The following is a 24,178-nucleotide window of genomic DNA, read 5'->3' as shown; positions in this document are numbered from 1 at the left end:
TTTGAGTAATTATTATCAACCGTCGTATACTCACAGACTGGGCACCTGAACCAATGTCTTAGTGCCGCTTTCAGGTGTCTCCAGACAGGCAGCTTTCCTTTCGAGTCATTTCCATAAAACATCTCACTATCAGGGAAAAGGTTGCAAACCTCATTCTTCAATTCAGTAACGAGCTGATATTCATCTTCAGTAATTTTTTTCTTCGCCTTGATGACAGCCCTAACCTTTTGCAGCAGTGCCATGGCCGAGGGTAGCAACCCATCTTTTGTTTCGTGTGATAACAAGTCATGTAAAAACACACAAATGGTAATCCTTTGGAATTCGTTCCGAGCGTCTGAGATTTCCTGCTCAGTAAAGGCATCTCGCTGGATTTTCAGCCACTGCTCAAAATTCGCGATCTCCTGCCAAATTCCTCCTTGATCATCCACCTCTCCTTGTTCACATATTCGTGCCTTCAAGTTCTCCATTCCAATGAGAAATGTCTTCTGGTTTTTAACTGCCACCAGGCGAGATTCATCTTCTCCAGCACCTGCTATCAGTTCACATACATCAGCTTGACATTCAAGACCATCTATGTCAGTATGCAACACCATCTTTAGGGTTGTGAGCCTTTCTGTTGTCATCTCACCCAGGGCAGCCTTTTCTATTTCTATTTGTTTGTGTATCTGATTTAGTAGAGCCCCATACCTGGCATTACGTCTTATAAGAGTGTTACACCATGGGCAGCTTGGAAGTTGTATTTGTTTGCTGGCTTTGCATTTCTCCATTATTCTGTCCAAAGAATGTACCTCGACAATGTGTCCACAGTTTTCAAGGAGAATAAACCTGGCTGTTGAAATGTCTTCTGACTCAGTAAGAAAGGGTGAAACATCATCTTTGTGGCATATTCTACAGAGGCGTGGGCAGGTTTCTCCACAAAGACCAATACAGGTGTGTTTACATTCGAGCTTTCGCCGACAACGTTTGTCACAGCGATCTCTATCGCAAATGTCTCCACACATTTGTGTGCATTTGAAATGTGCACAAGCCCATTTACATGGTTTGTCACATTCCTGACATTTCTGGCCACAGGGATCCTGGCATTTTCCATGAGAGCAAGCTTTCTCACAGTCAAATGTACAGGGGGGACATTTCGAACAAGAGGCTCTGCATGCATGGCCGCAAAAAGAATCTTGTCACACTTCCGTTTGCAGGGCATATGAAGCCGTCCTTCGTTGCATTCATAACATAATGCTTCGCATGAATGTCCACATTGCAGTATTGCATTACATCCCACAAGACAAGGCGCCTGATCCTGCTCTGTACACAGTACCTCTCCTGTGTGACCACATGGCCATGTTTTGGAAACAGTCTCATAGCAGATGTGTTCATACCCACACAGATTTCCACATTTATGGCCACATTCTAACATTTTGTCACACGCATTGGGACAAACGTGCAACTCCGGATCCACGCTGCATGGTATCTCCAGTGTATGCTGACATTTAGGAATAGTTTTGACGACTGGGAACTCACAGGGAGGGCATTCCTCTGAGCAAGTAGCTGGGCATGGATGACCAAGTTTGCAAATCTGCTTCTGACATTGTTTCTTGCAGGAAAACAACACATGATTTGGGTCATATGCATGACATTTCAGAGTACAGCTATGTCCACAGTCCAATACATAATGGCACTGCTTCATGCATCCACCCTCAGGGACCAATTGAAACATTTTTGGGTCAGTGACAACAATGCCCTCTGCACTCGGATGGCTCTGGCAGTAGAGTTTCAAACCTGGTCCAAATTGATTTGAATCTTTAAGGTCTTGGGTGATATTTTTCCAAGTTTCACTGTGCCGACATAGTAAATCAAAATTCCCAATAACATATAGTCCTATCTTTGCCCTTGATAGGGCGACACATATTCTGTTGTCGGTCTTCAAAAACCCAATCTTTTCTTCTTGGTTGCTGCGTACTAAGGACAGAAGAATGATATCATTTTCTTCTCCCTGGTAATTGTCAACAGCTGTTATCAGTAGACCTTCTTGTCTCTCTTCTTTCATCATTGACCTCAAGTGTGATACCTGAGCAGAATATGTTGACAGGACTGTAATTTGTCTGTGACTGTAACCCTGTTTCAGTAAATACTGGCACAGTTTCGAGATGTACTGTGCTTCAAAGTCATTCAGATGACTCATGAGTTCCTTGTTTTCTGATTCCTGAACAGAGTGATTAATGAAGTAAATGTTCTCTGAAACTCCAAGGACATCCTCATATCCAAACACAGATTCATGATCCTTCAACTTGTCATAGATGTGCCTTAATACCTTGGAGATGGAGGGTCTCATTCTGTGCTGCAGTTCCAGACAATCACAATGTAAACCATTGTTGATCATCCGTTCAAATAGAGACAGATCTAAGTTATATCTCCTGGCTAGTGCATACACGTTTGGATTTGGCCTAAGTTGTTTGTGGTCACCGATCAGGATGAGGTGCTGGCACCCTGGACTAAGGGATGTAATGATATGTCCTTCCAATACTTCAGCAGCTTCTTCCACAATTACAACCGGTGGCTGTATATCTGTAAGCAGGTTCTGATACCTCGCTGCCCCCGTTGTAGTTAAGCCAATCACCGAGGAATGTTCAAAGACGTATTTGTCGACCAAAGCATTTGCTTCTTTGTACCTATCAGCAGCATTCTGACATACTGTCTTCAGAGGTCCCATCAGGTGGTGCATCTTTTGGCAAAACTGGTCAACCCAGTACCTATACAATCGCCATCGGTCAGCTATTGTCAGAGCACTTGCATCATCCACGCTGGATGCTTCATGCGTTTCCATTTTTGCGTGGGACAAAAGTTCCTTTCTCAAACGTGTTTTCAGTGTTTGTCTGCTATCCCTTTTCATAGCCGTTTTGTGTTTAGTTTTCCACTTGTCATCTGTCAAATCACAGTCATGAAGACTAACAGCTAGACACTGATTCCTATACATGGATAAATTTCTTGTTTGTAATTGCAGGTATTCATCAATGTCATCAAGCTTCCTTTCCTTTTCTGTCTCATCCTCTTCTTCGTGTTCATCAACCTGCCCAACGTCATCCTTCTCTACGCTTGCCTTGGCTGCTGCTGTATGAGTGGGGCGCGTTGAGACCTCTTTGCCTATTCCTTTAATATCCAGCCATTCCAGGAGGGCAGAAAAACGGTCCTTCTTACCGAATGTTTTGGTAATCTTCCTAAAATGCTGCTTCATAAAGGGCCTTAAATAGTCTTCATGAAGGACTCCTTCTGTTGTTGCATCAACTTGTTGTCCATACTCCTCTATCTCCCTTTGGCACACAAGGAAGTCGTCCTTCAATTCATGTCGGATTTCCAGAATTTCACTGATGTCTTCATCTAGGAGGGCTTTACGCCTGAACAGCTCAGATCTTTTGCGATTGAGGTTATGGTTAACCAGTATTTCACTTTTTGATCGCCCACCCACTCTGAGAACCTTCGCTTTGAAAAATGTCAAAATTCCTTCCAAGAACTGATCGAGTGCATGATTGGTGTAGCAAACAACCAGTAATGGTCTCGAGTTATCAGGGTTCCATGCATGTCTGTTTTGCATCAAGGCTTTCACAATCTTCAGACCAACATAGGTCTTGCCGGTTCCAGGAGGCCCTTGAATGATGGCAAGTTCCTTAGTAAGAGCTGTATGGAACGCATTGAACTGGGATTCGTCCATTTCAAGATCGCTAGCAATAGGCCATTCCACTTCCTGGTGTACACATACAGACTTGAATGAAGCTCTGCTGACGTCTTCTGACGTCTTTGCAAGACCACTCATATCATAGCTGATGGCGTCATCTTTGGTCAAATACTCTGGAGGTGCCAGTGTTGCACGACATTCCACAAAGTATTCAGACATTGGAAGTTTGTTACTCTCTATCTGCTGAATTCCGATCAGCACATGTCGATATGCAACAAACAGAGCTGGCGTTTCCACCATTGTAAACTTCGTTCCTGGATCAAGTTTGACTTTATTATCAAACTTGATATCAATTCTCCCTTGTTGAAGTTTCTCAGGCTTTCTATCACTAATTATTGCAAACCGTACTGTCTGGAAGTTGTCAGATGAGATGCATACCATTGATCCATACATGAGTCTCTTTGTATTACCCCAGTCAACATGTGAAAGTTTGCTTACATCAAATTGTAATCGGTATACGATTCCATCTTCTGAGCAGAAGAAGCGCCTGACTAGTACATTCTGATACAGACGTGTTGCTCTTCTGTCCTTCATGGCCAATAGGTCTTGATACTCTGAAACCCCTTCTCGTAAAGGCTGAATGAAGTCTTCCCTGAGTAGCCTGTACTGAACATCTAAATATTCATCAACGTCTGTGTATTTGCCGACTACCTTGTTTTTCTTCAGGAGTGGTTTCATGGCGGGATTTATGTCATCATTTGTGGGCATGAGCTTTATTTGACGGAAATTGTCATCCTTATGCAAGAAAGTATCTTCACATACTTTGAATCTCGCGTCTCTCAATGACCTCAGATCAAGGAGGATCGCCTGTAGTGACTCTTCAGGAATTGTCAACTGTTTAGCTGCAGCAATAAGAATTAGAGTGGGTATTGCTGTTGGATCAGTACCAGTGTCCTTCACTCTGTGTACCATCTCTTTCAATATTGTCACCATATCTCTGAAAAAGTTTTGAATTGTCAATGACTCAATTGTTTGCACTCTTTCTGCGAGTCGTGTAGTTAGGGAGCGTAAATGTTTTGAGACAAACACTGTCATCTTTGTAAGGATTTGCAATCCAGTCTTTGGCACAACTTGACACTCACATCCTCTGGAAATCAGAGACAAAAGTAGAAGACAGTCTTCTATGTCAGATGCTTCATCATTCAACAGATCATCCAGATCAACATTCCTGGCAAGAGTCAGTGCTATTAAAGGGGATGGCTGACTTTGTAAAGACATCAAGAGGGACAAAGAAATCGTTCTATCGGTGAGTTTTTTATGAATCCATTTATAGTCTCGCTCCACCGGTTCATCTGAACTGTCCGTGTCATCAGGCTGGATAGTGGGAATGACTCGCCTTTGAGTCTTTCGTTGTGCTGGACGTTTAGGCGTTGAGATCTTAATGTCTAAAGCTTTGGAAATTGTACTCCCTTTGTCGCTTTTTGTGTTCCGACTGGGATTCTTTGTTTTAAATCCCAGTATCTCAACAGGAGCAGGCACCATGTGTGTCTTGTGCTTCTTCCCCTTCTTTGAAGGTTTGTTGCTTTTTTTGTCTTCTGTCAGTTTATCCACAAGGACGTGTGTTTCAGAGACACGTGTTGCCTCGACAGTTGAGATTGTGTTGGTATTACAGTCATACCTTTTGCCTGCACATGGTCCTCCTTGTTGAAGGCCTGGGTTATATGCCAGACTTCTCCCCACATCGCCTTGGTCACTCATGGAGGGGTTTTCGATCATGTGGATTGTGCTGGTATGATTATAGCACAGATTTGAACTCTGATTTTGCTTTTCCAATTTCTGCATCACACTTTTCGCCACCGTGTTGGAGTCATCAAGGTATTCTAATTTGGGTGTTGCAGCGTCATCTTCAATCTCATAATCTGGCTTCACATTTGCGGGAGACCTCAAGGAATCTCTGATGGCTGTTTCACGCCCCTGGGCTCCATGAAGATTGCTCCCATACATTCCATGATGAGTTTCTGAATTAGCTGATGGAAGGTTAAAGTCTAAAGAAACAAACTTTCTCTTTTTCTGTTTTCCTTTTATCAATGGTTTTGACGTTGTAGCCTTCGTTCCAGTTCCATGCATATCCTGTTGAACTGTTGATAAGGGTGGTAAACTGATAGAAATGGGGCTCTGTGTTCTTGTGCTGTCACATTCGTCATCTGAAAGCTGTTCATCTCTGCCGGTTGTTTCCCTCTGTTCCAGAAAGCTTGCCAGATCTTTCAAACAAGGTTTACCAAGTGCAGGTGTAGGCTGTTCTTTCATCTTTTCCTCTTTACCTCTGGTCTTCTTTCCAGCCCTGGCTTCAGGCATCAGTGGTGGGAACTCCTCCATTTTGACCGTTTTGTGAAGTCTAATGCCTAACACTAGTAGCCCAGCAGCACCGCCATGACGCTCAATAACCTGAAAGATATCAACGCATTATTTGAACCAGAGGGCACTGTGAGTATAATATATCGTCACATAGTTCAGTGGTTATACGAGAGCAGGTCGTTTTGCCTTCTCGTTCATTGTCTACTTCATACGTATCGCTTATGTTTATGAACACACCCTTGACGAATGGTGTTATGTAAAGAGGTCACATGATCCCACAGCTGTAATGTAAACACCTGAATACCCGAGTTCCACTCTGTTCAGCAGGTCATACGTGTGGGTTTGATGCGTGAAATATCTTTGAACGATACAAGGTGCTACTGCATGTCACTCAACTGATTTTCCAAACGTCCAGTATATCAGTGTGTATACTGTAACGCTCGGAATACTTGACTACCCGAATCAGTTTCATGGAAATCCCTACCTCTATTCGCCGAACTCTGTATAAGGCATTCGCTTCATGCTGGGACTGTTAAATGTCAGCAGAGGACGCCTTTGTCAGCAATCGATCCGTTGCTAACGTTGCGCCTATTTATAGTCCTTGGCAGTCTCCCAACACGGTAATGTTATGCGTATGTGTCCTGAAGTATACTGACTGTGTGCAGTGTGCAGTGTGTGTGCAATAAAGCTGCACAAACAACTGTAGGTAATAGCTGTTGAATGCAATGGTATTTTCCTCATCGATACCAATGTCAAGGCCATAGAGCTGTCGATTGTCCTTTGATGTATTAGTCATTCAAACGAATTCAGATCATTACAAACTCTCATTCCCAAAAATGACTAAACATATCGTGGTTATAACCTGTCATATGTGTGCTGGTAAAGTGGCTAAACTGACCATTTGTATTATGTTGTGAAACTATTACAGACGTGGCATGAGTTGATATTTGAATATACGTTGCTTTTCTCGTGCTTACTGGGCGGTGGTGGAGTAGCCTTGTGGTTAGAGTGTTAGCTCGTCACGCCGAAGACACGGGTTCGATTTCCCATTTGAGAACAATGTGGGAAACGCATTTCTGGTGTCCCTCACCATGATATTGCTTGAATAGAGCTAAAAGCGGCACAAAACTAAACTCAATCACTTGTTTGTGCTTGCTACAAGAGTAAATATCACACAGTTTTATCAACACTGGACCTTGGCCCTGCTACTAAATATGCTCCATTGACATTCGGAGTTAGTTTCGGGAAGAATATTACACGACTCAGGCTACTGTTACTATTACATACAAGAAAACCGACTATTTGCGAACAGACGATATTACGAATAACAGGGTGTCCATTACTATTATTACAGTCACCCACAATTAAGTTGTGTTAAGTCTAGCTTCTATCGATTACGATACCCAAGATAATTTACAGTTTGAGGAATGAACATCACTTTATTCAAGCGACCTACGGATACATAGTTACAAGTACGTTTCGTCACCTACATAGCAAATCTGCGAGATTACTACCTTAATATGCGTGTTGCACTGTTATTCTAAATAGCTAGATTAACCAAATACTTCTGACACGATATTATAGTTTTTCACAGCCCTAAGACAATGAAGCACGGTTATGTTTTTTCATCGACAACCTATGACCATGATTATAATTATGACATGTCATACATATATCAGTTCGTATTGCACTTCACTTGCAAATGTGTTACACATAAATACTGTAATAATCAGGAATCACAATGTTGATAAGATATGTAAATATTGGCCTGACAGTGACATCGTTGTTACCCCGACCAGATATGTAGGGATAGCGTATGTAACACTCACCTCACATACTTCGAACCAACCTACAGGTTACATATCACCGCTGTGACTGTTCTAGTTTCGGATTCATTTCCAAGTAGTCCTACTATCACATTTGATAGGTTCAAACGTACATCGTGTGGTTTCGCCAGCAAGCCAAGCCATGATGAGGTAACAGCCGATATATATATATATATCTTTATGATGAATAAGCCGGTATATATATATATATATATATATCCTTATGAGGTAACAGCCGATATATATATACTGTATATATTCTTATGAGGTAACAGCCTATATATATATATATATATCCTTATGAGGTAACAGCCGATATATACATGTATATATATCTATATCTTTATGTGGTAACAGCCGATATATATATATATCCTTATGAGGTAACAGCCGATATATATATCTTTATGAGGTAACAGCCAATATATATATATAGCCTTATGAGGTAACAGCCGATACATATATATTTCCTTTTGAGGTATATATATATATATATATATATATATATATATATATATATATAATGTATACATGTACACACACACGGATACATACATACATACATATGCACGCACATATGCACGCACGCACGCACGCACACATATAGATTGATGGATGCATTTGCTGGTCACAGTTCCTCGTTCAAATGACAACATGTGTCAATTGTCGTAATATGGAAAATTAGATGTGGTCTTATCACATTGCCCTGAGATCTGTTCATCTGTCTGTGTGTGTGTGTGTGTCTGTCTGCGCGTGCGTGTCTATATAATCAGGTTAACTGGATATGTAATTAAATACGCTTTTTGCGGTCCCTATAATTATATTATGCATCACAATTATATACATATTGTATGCATAGAAAAAATAGATCTATCAATATATGTATATATGTGTATGTATATATATGTGTGTGTGTGTTTGTGTATTCTTATTATATTAGACGGGACTGTTTTTTGAGGATGGATCGAAGCTGACTGGATGCTTTTAACAAGAATCCTATGGTCTGTTTTATATTAATTCCAGAACAATTATGAAAAAAGAGCTGCATGTACTTCATTTGGACAATCATGTCATCGCTGAATACTGCCGCAATATGGAAGTATATAATACCGCTGTGTAATCAAAACAAGCATACATTGATATCCTTCTCAGGGTATCGGTGATTCTGATGTAGCTCCATAATGCAAAGTCTCATTGCATTTTCATGGATGCATTAACACGGAAAAACTGGACAACGTTTCACCAATATTTTATAACGATATGTGTTTTTGAAAACTTGAATTGTTACAGACTACTTGTCAACGTTTCATTATCTTAAAACTGCCGAGGGTCACCCTGATAAGTGGCATTGTATTTATCTATAGCATATGTTTCTATCACGTGGTCAAATCCCGTGCCACATATACCTTCGTGGCATACTCGCGACAGGTCATCGATGTTTGGACCAACTAAATGACATGCTCTCAAGACTATCGAGTGTGTCGAATATTTTATTTATCATCCAAAACTGTGTTCCACAGGAGATATCGCTTGTGTGAGATCAAACGATATCTCCTAGGAGATATCGTTTTGACAGTAGATTTTGTACAATGCCCTGACAATGCTATGACGTCATGTACTTGATGACGTCACAATGCTATGACATCGCTGCACTGCAAGTCTAATGGCAGTACCATGTTCAGAGATGTACATTTTCATTGACAATTAATGAAGAGTGATTTTGGATGATAAATAGAATCTCACCCTCGTGTCTTCTGATATCAAATATATCAACACTCATTGATAAAAGTAAAAATATCCTCGGCAAGCCTCGGATATTTGTAACTTTATCAACTCGTGTTGATATAATTGATATCAGAAGACACTTGGGTGAGATTCTCTATGTATTGTATTATGTAGTGAATACGTTGCTGTTTTGTAGATTGTATGAACACCCGCTGGGGTGAGGTGTAGAGTATTGAACAATTTTATTACGTTGTATACTATTGAATGTGTATCGTGATTAAGGTAGTATGTGTAACAAATGTACACATGATGTTCATGTTCTTTGACAGATGACTGCATTGTGAACATGCTGTAATAATATACTACCCATCAAAAGTTTAGACTCACTAGTGTAAATGTAGCCATGAAGCATCATCCTTGTGCAATTCATCTGCATAAGGTTTTCAGTTGGTTCCCCCAAGTTGGTGGAGAAATTCATCTTCGATGTAACCACATACATATACATAACATATAGTGAGTGCTTTAAGTGAGTCTAAACTTTTGATGGGTAGTATATATTGTAAATCATTCTGTTATTGCCTGACTATGAAACATATCGTTCAGTGACTGCGTTGTAATAAACTCCACGTTTATTTACTCAGGTGTTGTGTTGTGTGTGGGTTGGTATGGTCAGACCTCTTGCCAGGCGAACTCATTCCCCAACACTCGCGTTTTAATAGATGCGAACGTTTTTTTGTTCATTAAATGTGATTCATACCAAGAGGTGTTCCCCGATCACACAAAAGTCGGAATTTTGGTTAGAATATAACCCAAGCTCCGCTTCAGTCAACATGAGGGTAAGACACGAGGAGTGACTTTCCCTCTCCATGTGATTTGTTGACTAGTGATCATCAATCGTACTTGATAAATAGGAAACAACTTAAAACAGCAGTCGAATAGTAAGTGAATAGTAAGTATTTATTGTGAAGGCACAAATAAAGCTGATCAATCATTTTAACGAATAACAGAGGTGTCCACTCTAAAAAAGATTTCTGCGACAAAACTTCAAATTCACACACACACACACACTCTCTCTCTCTCTCTCTCACTCACACACACACACACACATTTTAGTATACTTAACGCGTATCAATATTCAAAATAAACCCCCATCCCCCACAGTCTTCCACCGCTTCCACAAAAAAAGCCATGGATAAAACTTTCTTTACATGTTCAAAAACATTACTCATAATCCTGGTGTTTGTCCATGACGGATATATAACACTATATTAAAGTAATGTTAATCCAAGATACATTGCCATGTGAAGGCAACCAGCAACATATATCTAGTCATACGAGGTTCTATACTAACAGATAACTTCGTGATTTAGTATTGCAGACAATGTGAACCCCATCAATCTTAATTTGCAAGTCATTCACGAGTAGTCAGCTGTAATCCACTTTAAGTAAAAACTAGGATGTCCCGGTAATTGCAATTCACTCAAAAATATGAAATTTGTGTATATCGCCATTCTGTGTTAAACAGTGAGTTATTAGACTTTGCAATGTAGGAACTACAAATCTTATGATATCTTAGCTGTTTACAAATGACATCATTTTATGCATTCAATTAACAGGTTATATTCATTTTTTTTCACCAATCAAAGTTTGCAAAATACGCTGTTTTATATTTTGCTGATATCTAGCACACACAGTCTTCAATTACACACTTTGGTTTATGTTTTCAACATAAAAGGTCCATATTTAGGGAAAATAATTTACAATTTCTGTTTCACAGAATCACTCAATACAATTACGATACTGTGAGGTTGTCTACACCACAGCGGAGAAAGACAATATTGTACTTGTAAATTCAAAGAAGCATTAGCATGTTGCCTTATCCTTAACCCTTTACTTTCGTCAGCTGGGTTGAAGTATGGATGGATATGTCGATCGCTATGGATATCCCACTTCCTATATCAACAGTACATGATGTGGTTTCCAGTCCAAAGACCGACACAGATGGTCACAGCATATCCAGGTTATAGTTCCCAAGATTGGCCTGCTCTGACCATGCTGCAAACGCAGCTCCGTCCATCTCTGGTGCAAGGGCGTTGTCGCCTCTCAGTCTGTGCCCGGTACCACCGATTGTAGCGTTACATTCTGGACACTTCGACACCATGGTTGCTCCACCACATTCTCCGATTGCATAGACATGCCCTGAAATCGAAAGTAACTAAGTTACTTAAGGAATCAGATTGTGGAATAGAACTTGGAGTGTTCGCTTGTCAATTCTCGAGTTCAATGGCAATTTCTGGAACCCAGATCTGTTGTCCTGTGCCATGATGTGGCTGGACCCCAAACACAATATCCTACATCCAAATGCTTTACTTCAAGACTAGAGATTCATCTAAAATATCCCATTTTTAGGTGAATAAAATTGTCAAAAGTATATGAAGTAACTGTCTGTCAACAACAATTATTTTCTTGAAATGGTTGTTTTCAAATGATAACTTCAGGTTTTGAACAAATAACAGTGATTTATAGAAATTATTAACTAAGACAGTGAAGGCCGAACCAGGACGATCGTATGTAAATTTAGCATCGAAACATAAGGAATTTAACTAAAGTCTAAAAGTGCATTTAAAGATGGGTAAATGAGAACATTACGAAAAATATATTACCATTAGGACATTTAAACCAATGTCCCTTTGTGAGTGCCATTGCTTTCACTATTTCCACCCTTTCTTCTTCAGATATACCAAGACCAGATTCTGGAACATGCTTCTTTAGAATTTCGAAGATATTCTTCACTCTTTCTTGCCGTTGTTTGGTAAACCTTTTGCCATATTTCAAAGTCCCCTGTAGAGCTTGGAGTTCTTTTTCAAAGCCTCTGGCATTTCAGGGTTTCTGATGGCTATAATTCTCTCTACCTTTAAGAGCCTGATGATAGCCTTATTCCTGTCAACTTCATCCTGGGCATCTGAGACATCCTGATCACTGAGGGATGATCGTGTCCCCATGAGCCATTTTCGGAATTGCTCCAGCTCCTTCATGCTGGAAATGGCATCCCTGAGAACGGGACGTAGAACGGCTTCTTTGCAGTCCTCTGCAAGCTTTTCATAGGAATCAAATAATTTGGACGCACGTTTCAAGAAACGAAATTGATTCTCAATAGCATTAAGACCAACTTCAGTGTTGACATAACCCTTTTTCAGCATATCCAGTTTTTCATTCCGTTCTTGTGGGTCAACTTCCCTGTTGGCTTCAGCTTCAAGTTTAGCTTTCAGAACACGTATTCTGTCATCTTTCCAATATAACGTTTTTTCACTGTGTCTATATCCTTCAGCATTTTCTTGATCAGAGATCCATATCTGGTGTTCCGTCGAATCTGCGTCTTGCAGTGAGGGCATGTTTTCAACTGAATAGCATCATTTTCAGGATCCATTTGCATGAGCCTGTCCATGGCAGATACTTCCACAATATGACCACAGTCCTCAAGCTCAACAAATCTTGCATCTGGCTCATCCTCTGTGCCAAACAAGATTGATGTGACTTCATCGTGATTGCACACTCTGCACAGACGTGGACAAGGCTCACCACATAGTCCGATGCATTGGTGACCACAGCGAAGGACGTTCAGGCAGGGTTCGTCACACGGAGGTCTATTACATGGCTCTCTGCATTTCTTGGTGCATGCATGGTGCAGACATTTCCACTCACAGGGCTCATTACATGGTACACAAATCTCGCCGCATATTTTGTAACATTTGCTGTGCGGACATCGGTTCTCACAAACATTTCTGCATGGGGGACAGTTGCTGCACATGTCCTTACATTCGTGTCCACAGACAAGGATCCTCTTGCAGTTCTTACGGCATGATACGTGCAGCCTTCCTTCATGACAGTCGTGACAGTTGCCAGCACACGTATGTCCACATTCCAGCATTGTTGAACATTTTGCCTTGCAGACAGCCGAGTCTTTCCTCATGCATTCAACATCACTTGTGTGTCCACATCTCCACGTCTTCTTCACCATCTGTTTGCACTGATGCTCAATTCCACATGGGTTTCCACATGGGTGTCCACACTTCAAGACCTTATCACATTTAGCTTGACATTCGTATTTCCTGGGATTCATGCAACAGGGGACAAGCTGTTTGTGTCCACAACGAGGTATCACCTTTTCGACTGGCACTTCGCATTTCTCACACTGCTGATAGCACAATCGTGGACATGGGTGATTGTTCTGGCATATAGATTTTGGACAGGGTTTATTGCATTTGTATTCTTCGTGGTTGGGGTCATAAGGATGGCAAAGTCGAGAACAGACATGTCCACATTCCAGTCTGAAGGTGCACTGCTTCATGCAACCACCTTCAGGAGCTTTCCCGAAGTCTTCCGGTTTCTTTGCAGCAATGCCCGTGTCCCGCGGGTGATTCTGACAATATAGGTTCAAGGTTGTTCCTATCTGGTTGTTAATCTGCAAATCTTTCTTTATTTCCCTCCACAGCTGACTTTCTTGGGCAAGGAGATCAAAGTTCCCGATGACATATAATCCTTTCTTAGCCCGTGAAAGTGCCACACAGACACGGTTTTCAATTTTCAGGAATCCAACGCTTCCTTCAGCATTGCTTCGCACGAGTGACAGAAGGATTATGTCATTCTCCTCTCCTTGGTAGTTGTCCACCACTGTCAATCTGACTCCCTGGAAAATCTGCTTTGGCATCATCTTCTTCAGTTTCAGTAGCTGTCCTGAGTAGGTTGTGAGAATTGTGATTTGTGATCTTTCATATCCCTGTTTCATCAGATATTCACACAGTGCTACGACATATCTAGCTTCAAACTCATTGGCGTGACTGACACGTTCAATGTCATGTTCTTCTTGATATCCATGGTTGATGAAGAACATGTTGTCAGATATCCCCTTGATCTTCTCATAATTGAGGACAGAGGAATGATTTTCAAGCTTGGGGTAGATTGGCTTCATTAACCTGGCAATTTCAGGGCGCATTCTATGCTGAAGAGCCAGCGTGTCACAGTGCATGCCATTGTTGATCATTCTCTCAAATAAAGACAGATCTAACTTGAATTGCTTTGCAAGTTTGTATACAGTAGGGTTTGGCTTCAGCTGCTTATGATCTCCGATAAGTATCAGATGTTCACATTTCTTGCTCAGAGTTGTGATGATGTGTCCCTCAAGAACTTCTGCAGCTTCTTCAACAACTATGACTTTGGGGCCAATCTCCGACAGCACCTGTTGATAGCGGGCTGCCCCTGTTGTTGTCATCCCTATCACTGTTGCAGTCTCCATGATCTGTTTGTCTTCAATCATCTGTGACTCTTTGTACTGAGTTACCACTGCTTTGTATCTAGCCTCCTTTGTTGATATGTCACGTTGCAGTCTTTCACAGAGACAGTGTACCCAGAATCTGTACAATTTCCATCTATCATTCATTTGGAGTGCCCAAGGATCCCGGACACGATTAGCCTCTGCTGATGTCATCCTTTGTGTGGATCTCAATCTTTTCAAAATACGTCTTTTAAGACGTCTTCGGGCTTCAGGCTGTAACTGGAACTGCATTGCATCTTCTTGTTCCTTCGGGTTCCTGTCCAAATTTGTCACATCAAAGGCAACATATCCACCTCGTTCATACTGAAGATGCTCAATCATTCTCTGAAGCTTGTCAAGTTCACTTTCCTCCATGTCACCATCGTCCATGTCATGCATCTGTCTCTGCTCTTGCAAGAGATCTGCTTCTTCCTGAACATCTATCAGTCCACCATCCTCGTCCTCATTTTCAATGTCTTCCCCTGGTTGCGGTTGCTCAGCTGGGTTCACCATTTCGCCAAACGCACCAATGCCCAACCACTCTACCATGACAGGGGTTGGTGGTGGCACATGGCCATTTGCTTCCTGCATCTGCATTAGCATCATATTCATCGCCATCACCATATCATCATAGCTTTCACCCATGAATGGTCGCAACACATCTTCATGTAATATCTCCCTCTCGGCTGCTTCTATTTGCTGACCAATCTTTTCAATCTCAAGCTTCAGGGTCATCATACTGTTACGAATTTCCCATCTCATCCGTCCAGTATTTCTCATATCTCTGGAACCGTGCAATTTTCGTGCCCTTTGTCTCTGTGCTTTGAGTGAGTAATCCTCCAGTTGCTCACTTTTGATCCTTCCTCCTACTCTGATGATACTTCCTCTGTAGAAGGATATTATTCCTTCAAGAAACTGGTCTAGTGCATGGTTTGTGTAGCAAACGATGAGCATTGGTGATCTGTTGTTTGCATTCCAGGTCTTTGTGTTGTGTAACAGGGCCTTCACAATCTTTAAACCAACATACGTTTTCCCTGTACCAGGTGGTCCTTGCATAATGACGAACTCTTTGGTGAGGGCTGTTTTTAAGGCTTTGTACTGTGACGGATCAAGATGCAGTTGGATGGCAGACGGCCAATCCAAATGATTCAGTATTTCAATGTTGTTGGCAATCTGTGATTCGCGACTAAAGTCGTAGCTCACCTCCCTTTTCTGCAGTCTCAAAGCAGTGTCTTCCCTTAGAACAGTTTTTTCATCCACAAGTGGGCGCAGGTCATATTTGACAGTCCTTAAACCCCGGAGGTATTGAGGTGACTTCACCTCACTCTCACATTCGACAATGTACTCTTCAAATGGAAGATCACCATCACGGAGCATCTGCAGACCTCTCAAGACATGTCTGTAGGCCTCAAAGTAAGCTGATGTCTCTACCATTACAAAACGGGTATCCAGGGAAAGGATGTCATCAAGATCTTCATCATTTTCAAGTAATACATCAAGTATACCATCCTGAAGTTTCTTTGGATCTCTATCAGAAACAGTAGCAAAGAGAAGGGTTTCAAAATTGTCATGTGACAAGCAGACCAACGATCCATATATCAGTCGCTTAGAATTTTCCCATCTGATTTTGCGAAGCTTGCTCATGTCAAACATGATTCTGTGGAGAAGTCCACCATCTGAGCACACTGTCCGCACGATCTGGACATCATGATAGACCCGTATGTCTTTCAGTCTCTGACCTTTCTCTCCTGGAACATTGGCAGCTTGATACTCTGCAATGCCGTTCCTCAAAGGGTAGACAAAATCTTCCCTCAACAAACGGAACTGGACGTCCAAGTAATGATGAAGGTCATTGTATCTACCAACATCTATGTTCTTGCGAAGAAAAGGTTTCTCCTCAGGGTGAATGTCCTCGACATTTGGAAATATGGACATATCTCTGAAATCACTAGGTGGTGTCCCATCAGTATACTCCTTTTTCTCATCCCCACCTTCTTCTTTTGTCGTCCTGTCAACAGTTGGCGTTTGCATATCCTGCAGCTGCTTCAGGTGTTGAAGCATCTCTTCATCTACGATATCAGACTTTAGTTCAAGTTCAGGCAGGATCATTTCCAGGAAGCTCTTCACTCCAAGAACATGAATGTATGAATGTGGCAGTCTGGTAGCCAGTTCCTTCATAACTGATATCAAGTCTTTGATGAACTGCCTCTTTTCTCTGGGATTTTCATTTGGTCTGTTTCTGATGTCGTTCAAAACATCAGGGACATGGTCGTAAAATTTTGACCGCTGAACAGTGAGCAAGAGTTCAATAAGGTTAGTCTGAGCAGATTTACATAAACATGCCTGTGCAAGGGCACCTACAATCGCATACATCATATGAGATGAAAGATTGTGTCGTTTGAGGAGTGAGCCGAGACCTGATTCCTGGCCAAGTGTCATAACAATTGTAGATGGATCCTTTGACCGCAGTTCTTGCAATTGCCTGTAATCAAGGTAATGACCTCCCCCTCTTCCACCTCTTCCTCGGAACCCTTGTCCTCGGCCTCCTCTGGCACCATCACCGTCATTGTGACCTCTTCCTTCTTCCTCTGCGCGATCAGCACCTCTTCCCCAGTGTCCTTCGCCCCTACCTCTGTGTTCTCCTCGCCCTCTCCCTCCAAACCTTCCATGATCCAAATTGTGTTCGTCTTCGTTTCGTCCACCACCTCTTCCCCATCCTCCGGCACCTCTAAAGCCTCGTCCGTGACCCCATCGACCTCGACCTCTCATTCGACCTCGTCCTCTCCCATCACCTTGATCTTGTCCGTAATCAGGTCTGTAATGGCAGAGATGACTCAACATGACACAACCACTGAGAATATGGATCAAACGGCGTTATTTAAAGTGACGTCTAAGAAAAGTGTGTCTTCGTTATCATCGAAAAGAAATGACATATGGGAGATACCAGGCCCTTACAAAATCTGCATAATAATTCAAGTAATTTTTGTTGCCCCAACCCGAACTGTTGAATACCAGCACCATATGGAGGTAGCGTCAACACTTGGGGGACCTACTATACAATCCACTGACAGCATCTGGATTAATAAATCCAGTGACGCGATAATTCATTTATACTTTGCATTACTTCTACATCAAGATCATGTTGCTTACAAGAAAATGTCTATAGTTTAGAATGTTAAGGTACCTTAAAACCAACAGAAAATATATCAAATGAATTCATTTGACAACATGAATACTTCGAATAATATTTGAGAAGATCATCTTAATCAAGATAAACTTGAAATAACATCCCACCTATGGACGTGGTCATCATCGTTGTCCATGGTAAAGAAGCCAGATGTGTTGTGTGATCTAAAATAGCAAAACGTTTCGGTTAAAAATACAATTACATGTATATCTATAATTAATATAAGGTATACATGGTTCTATAGGCATAAAGCAGGTGTTCCAACTTCCTGGTTCTATGGCATTACTGTTGCATGTGGTGTAAGCAGTTCCGGTTTTATCGGAGTTTCTTATAGTACGAAACAACCTTTACATTAACCGTGTTATCAACATATTTTTTTTCAAATAACTCATATTCATGAACATGCAAGGTTATGTGTTATTCCACTATCCATTATATCCGTCATATTTAAAAAAAATGGAAGGATTTTTTTCAGAAAAGATTCTGTCACAATCAGTGTAGTTCCTTCATGAAACACTGATAAATTATCAACCATATTCATAGCGCACACACGTGTGGTATAACAGATAATATGTCGGTGAATTTAAAATGTACACTTAAACGAGAGGAGCACAGGCAAATATTCCCTCAGACAAAGGATTATAACCAGTATTCACCGTTCGTCACTCCCTATTATATAGCAGTTCCAGTGACTGTGCTGACGCGGCTGATAGGTGTTTATCTCGTCGTCAAGTCCCGTTGCAGAAACAATCTCTATAAATAGGCTAGTGGTGTACTGGTAGTTAAAGGCATTGCATAACAGTTGTAGATATTCATATCAATAGTGTAATACATGAAAACTGTCTATGTACCACACACCGTGATATTATCTATCTATCTATCTATCTATCTATCTATCTATCTATCTATCTATCTATCTATCTATCTATCTATCTATCTATCTATCTATCTATCTATCTATCTATCTATCTATCTATCTATCTATCTATCTGCTGTTTATGTACCATATACTTTTAAAGATTCATACTATCTATGTGCCGCATTCTGTTATAATATATACTGTCCATGTACCACATACCGTGATACTATCTATCTATCTGTCTGTGTACCACATACCATGATACATACAGTCTATGTACCACATAATGTTAGATATATACTGTCTATGTACCACATACTTTTAAACATTAATACTGTTTGTGTACCACATACCATGATACATACAGTCTATGTACCGCATATTGTTATACATATATACTGTCTATGTACCACATACCGTGGTCCATACACACTGTACATGTACAACATAACATGATACATACATACTGTCTACGTCCCACATACTCTTATACATATATCCTGTCTATGTACCATATACTATTAAACATACATAATGTCTATGTACCACATACTGTGATACATACATACTGTTTATGTACCACATACTATTATACATATATAGATACTGTCTATGTACTACATACTGTGAAACATACATGTTGCCAATGGACCACATACCATGTAACAGTATGCATGAATCTTACCATGTGGCATGTATAAAGCATGCCTGAATCTTACCATGTGGCATGTATACTGCATGCCTAAATCTCACCATGTGGCATATATACGGCATGCATAAATCTCAACATGTGGTATTTATACAATATGCATGAATATCACAATGTGGCATGTATACAGTATGCAGTTATATCACCATCTTGCATGCATGCAGTATGCCTGAATCTCACCATGTGGCATGTATACAGTATTCCTTAATCTCACCATACGGTCTGCATACAACATGGATGAATCTCACCATGTGGCATGTATACTTTATGCATGAATCTCACCATGTGGCATGTATTCAGCATAGATCAATCTCACCATGTGGAATGTATACAGTATGCCTGAATATCACAATGTGGCATGTATACAGTATGCATGTATATCACCATCTTTCATGCATACATTATGCCTGAATATCACCATGTGGCATGTATAGAGTATGCATGAATCTCACCATATGGCATGTATACAGTTTGCATGAATCTCACCACGTAGCATGAACGCAGTAGGCATGAATATCACCAGATGGCATGTATACAGCATGCATGAATATCACCATGTGGCATGTATACTGTATGCCTGAATATCACCATGTGGCATATATACAGCATGCAGGAATATTACCATGTGGCATGCATGCAGTATGCCTGAATATCACAATGTTGCATACATACAGTATGCATGCATATCACCATGTTGAATGTATACAGTATGCCTGAATCTCACCACGTGGTATGTATACAATATAGATGAATCTCACTATGTGGCATGTATACAGTATGCATAATATCACCATCTGGCATATATACAGCATGCATGAATCTCACCATGTGGCATGTATACAACATGCATGAATATCACAATGTGGCATGTATACAGTATGCATGAATATCACCATGTTGCATGTATAAAGTATGCCTGAATCTCACCATGTGGCATGTATACAGATTGCATGAATGTCACAATGTGGCATGTATACGGTATGCCTGAATCTCACCTTCTGGCATGTATACAGTATCGATGAATATCAACGTGTGGCATATATACGGTATGCATGAACTCACCATGTGGCATGTATACAGTATGCATGAATCTCACCATGTGGCATGTATACAGTATGAATGAATCTCACCATGTGGGATGTATTCAGTATCCATGAATCTCACCATGAGGGATGCATACAGTATGTATGAATCTAACCATGTGGCATGTATACAGTATGCATGAATGTCACAATGTGGCATGTATACAGTATGCCTGAATCTCACCATGTGCCATACATACAGTATGCATGAATATCACCAGGTGGCATGTATACAGTATGCATGAATCTCACCATGTAGCATGTATACAGTATGCATGAATCTCACCATATGGCATGTATACAATATGGATGAATCTCACCATGTGGCATGTATACAGTATGCATGAATCTCACCATGTGGCATGCATACAGTATGCATGAATCTCACCATGTGGCATGTATACAGTATGCATGAATCTCACCATGTGGCATGTATACAGTATGCATGAATCTCACCATGTTGCATGCATACAGTATGACATGAATCTCACCATGTGGCATATACAGTATAGAGTATGTATGCCATAATCACCACCAAGTATGGCATAATGTATATATACAGTTTGCATGAATCTCACCATGTGGCAAGCACACAGAATGCATGAATCTCACCATGTGGCATTTTATACAATATGCATGAATATCACCATGTGGCATGTATACAGTATGCAGTTATATCACCATCGTGCATGCATGCAGTATGCATGAATCTCACCATGTGGCATGTATACAGTATGCATGAATCTCACCATGTGACATATATACAGTATACATGAATCTCACCATGTGGCATGTATACAGTATGCATGAATCTCACCATCTGGCATGCATACAGTATGCATGAATATCACCAGGTGGCATGTATACAGTATGCATGAATCTCACCATGTGGCATGTATACAGCATGCATGAATCTTACCATGTGGCATATATACAGTATAGATAAATCTCATGAATGGGCATGTATACTGTATGCATGAATCTCACCATGTGGCATATATAGAGTAAGCATGAATCTCACCATGTGGCATGTATATAGTATGCCTGAATCTCACCATGTGGCATGTATACAATATTGATGAATCTCACCATGTGGCATGTATACAGTATGCCTGAATATTCACAATGTGGCATGTATACAGTATGCAGTATATCACCATCTTTCATGCATACAGTATGCATGAATCTCACCACGTGGTATGTATACAATATGGATGAATCTCACTATGTGGCATGGATACAGTATGCATGAATCACATTATGTGGCAGGTATACAATAGGGATGAATCTCACCATGTGGCATGTATACAGTACGCATGAATGTCACAATGTGGCATACATACTGTATGCCTGAATATCACCATGTGGCATGTCAGCAGTATGCATGAATCTCACCATGTGGCATGTATACAGTATGCATGAATATCACCATGTTGAATGTATAAAGTATGCCTGAATCTCACCATGTGGCATGTATACAGTATGCCTGAATCTCACCATGTGGCATGTATAAATTATGCATGAATCTCACATTAAAGTATGTATACAATATGGATGAATATCACCATGTAGCATGTATACAGATTGCATGAATGTCACAATGTGGCATGTATACAGTATGCCTGAATCTCACCATGTGGCATGTATACTTTATGCATGAATATCACCGTGTGGCATACCATGTGGCATGTATACAGTATGCATGAATCTGCATATTGCTATGTGCCATACAGTATCTCACCATACATACATGGCATGAATCTCGCCAGGTGGCATACTGTATGCATGAATCTCACAATGTAGCATGTATACAGTATGCATGAATCTCACCATATGGTATGTATACAATATGGATGAATATCACCATGTGGCATGAATGTATACAGCTCACCATTCATGAATGAATCACCATGTGGCATGTATACAGTATACATGAATCTCACCATGTGGCATGTATACAGTATGCATGAATCTCACCATGTGCCATGCATACAGTATGCCTGAATCTCACCATGTTGTATGCATGAATCTACAGTATAAAGTATGCATGAATCTCACCATGTAGCATGTATACAGTATGTCATGAATCTCACCATGTGGCATAATTATACAGTATGCATGAATCTCACCATGTGGCATGTATACAGTATGCATGAATCTCACCATGTGGCATTTTATACAATATGCATGAATATCACCATGTGGCATGTATACAATATGCAGTTATATCACCATCGTGCATGTATGCAGTATGCCAGAATCTCACCATGTGGCATGTATACTGTATGTCTGAATCTCACCATGTGACATATATACTGCATAGATCAATCTCACCATGTGGAATGTATACAGTATGGCTGAATATCACAATGTGGCATGTATACAGCATGCATGATTATCACCATCTTTCATGCATACAGTATGCATGAATCTCACCATGTGGTATGTATACAGTATGCCTGAATCTCACCATGTGGCATGTATACAGTATGCATGAATCTCACCATGTGGCATGCATACAGTATGCATGAATCTCACCATGTGGCATGTATACAGTATGCATGAATCTCACCATGTGGCATGTATAGAGTATGCCATGAATCTCACCATGTGGCATGTATACAGTATGCATGAATCTCACCATGTGGCATGCATACAGTATGCATGAATCTCGCCATGTGGCATATTTACAGTATGCATGAATCTCACCATGTGGCATGTATACAGTATGCCTGAATCTCACCCTACCGCCCCTTTCGTTTAGAAGATCGTACCTTATAGATATCGTCTGATATCTCACAGTATCTCAAAGTGAAAATGGTACTCATCTGATAGATAATCAAATTAAACACAATTTTCGAACGATGTAAAACACAGCAAATATTTTTTTTCCTGGAGCATTTGCGGAAAAATGTATGGGCTCTCTACCAATGAACCGTGTTTACTGCTCATAACATCTCCCGCTTACAACCTTCACATATATTGTCAAACTAGTATCCATGTCGACAGACGATTGAATGACGGCCACAATAATTATTCGTCAATAATGAAACACATATACACACATTCCTGCATATCAGGTCGAACCAACACGGCTGAGTCGGGTTTCGGTGATCAGAGGGACAAGCTAGTGGGTATAGGTAGCTTCAAGCTTACTGTACTTACCATCGGCCTTTGACGGGACCTCTAAGTTCTGCCAGATCTCATTCTAGAGTTCCAAGAACTGATCAGTGACACACAACACCCCCTTGTATATACAAGTGACGACCACACGGGCTTTCCAGGAACTGTATTAGAGCTGTGACGTCATCAGAATTTCAGCCAAATCACTCTATTTTCGCTTTCGTTTTTGTTTGCGATAAGACCTATGAGCGATTACAGCAAGTGCTATCACATGCTTCATAGCATAGAGATACATGGAGACGTATTGTCATGTCACCAAGGACCGTGTCGGTGAAGG

The 24,178-nt window shown here is 40.8% G+C and overlaps 2 protein-coding genes across 4 annotated transcripts; both read right to left on the bottom strand.

Moving 5' to 3' along the window:
- Positions 1-652: 652 nt before the first annotated feature.
- On the bottom strand, positions 653-7,992 carry LOC124269636 (NFX1-type zinc finger-containing protein 1-like). Of its 3 annotated transcripts, none has more exons than XM_046704674.1 (2): positions 7,849-7,992; positions 653-6,109 (listed from the first exon to the last, which is right to left on the bottom strand). In XM_046704674.1, the coding sequence occupies exon 2, from the start codon at positions 6,038-6,040 to the stop codon at positions 767-769; it is 5,274 nt and encodes a 1,757-aa protein (XP_046560630.1). In that variant the 5' UTR covers positions 6,041-6,109; positions 7,849-7,992; the 3' UTR covers positions 653-766. The 3 variants fall into 3 exon arrangements, with proteins under 3 accessions (XP_046560630.1, XP_046560631.1, XP_046560629.1); XM_046704675.1 differs by lacking the exon at positions 7,849-7,992 and adding an exon at positions 7,741-7,825; XM_046704673.1 differs by lacking the exon at positions 7,849-7,992 and adding an exon at positions 6,504-7,070.
- Positions 7,993-10,508: 2,516 nt separating this feature from the next.
- Positions 10,509-24,178, bottom strand: LOC124269635 (NFX1-type zinc finger-containing protein 1-like). The gene is given in 6 exon segments (XM_046704672.1): positions 10,509-11,769; positions 12,234-12,447; positions 12,450-12,857; positions 12,860-17,696; positions 18,176-18,232; positions 23,884-24,178. Coding segments are annotated over 5 exon segments (5,682 nt in total). The 5' UTR covers positions 18,205-18,232; positions 23,884-24,178; the 3' UTR covers positions 10,509-11,575.

The sequence above is a fragment of the Haliotis rubra genome, unplaced genomic scaffold (assembly GCF_003918875.1).
Source record: "Haliotis rubra isolate DU_JTF1 unplaced genomic scaffold, ASM391887v1 Scf146, whole genome shotgun sequence".
Taxonomy (NCBI): domain Eukaryota; kingdom Metazoa; phylum Mollusca; class Gastropoda; order Lepetellida; family Haliotidae; genus Haliotis; species Haliotis rubra.
Note: the sequence above shows the minus strand (reverse complement) of the source record. Positions and strands in the feature narration are given on the sequence as shown.

What these genes read in the sequence shown, in the direction of transcription:
- LOC124269636 (XM_046704674.1), bottom strand. Translation starts at nt 6,040, where the DNA reads ATGGAGGAGTTCCCACCACTGATGCCTGAAGCCAGGGCTGGAAAGAAG.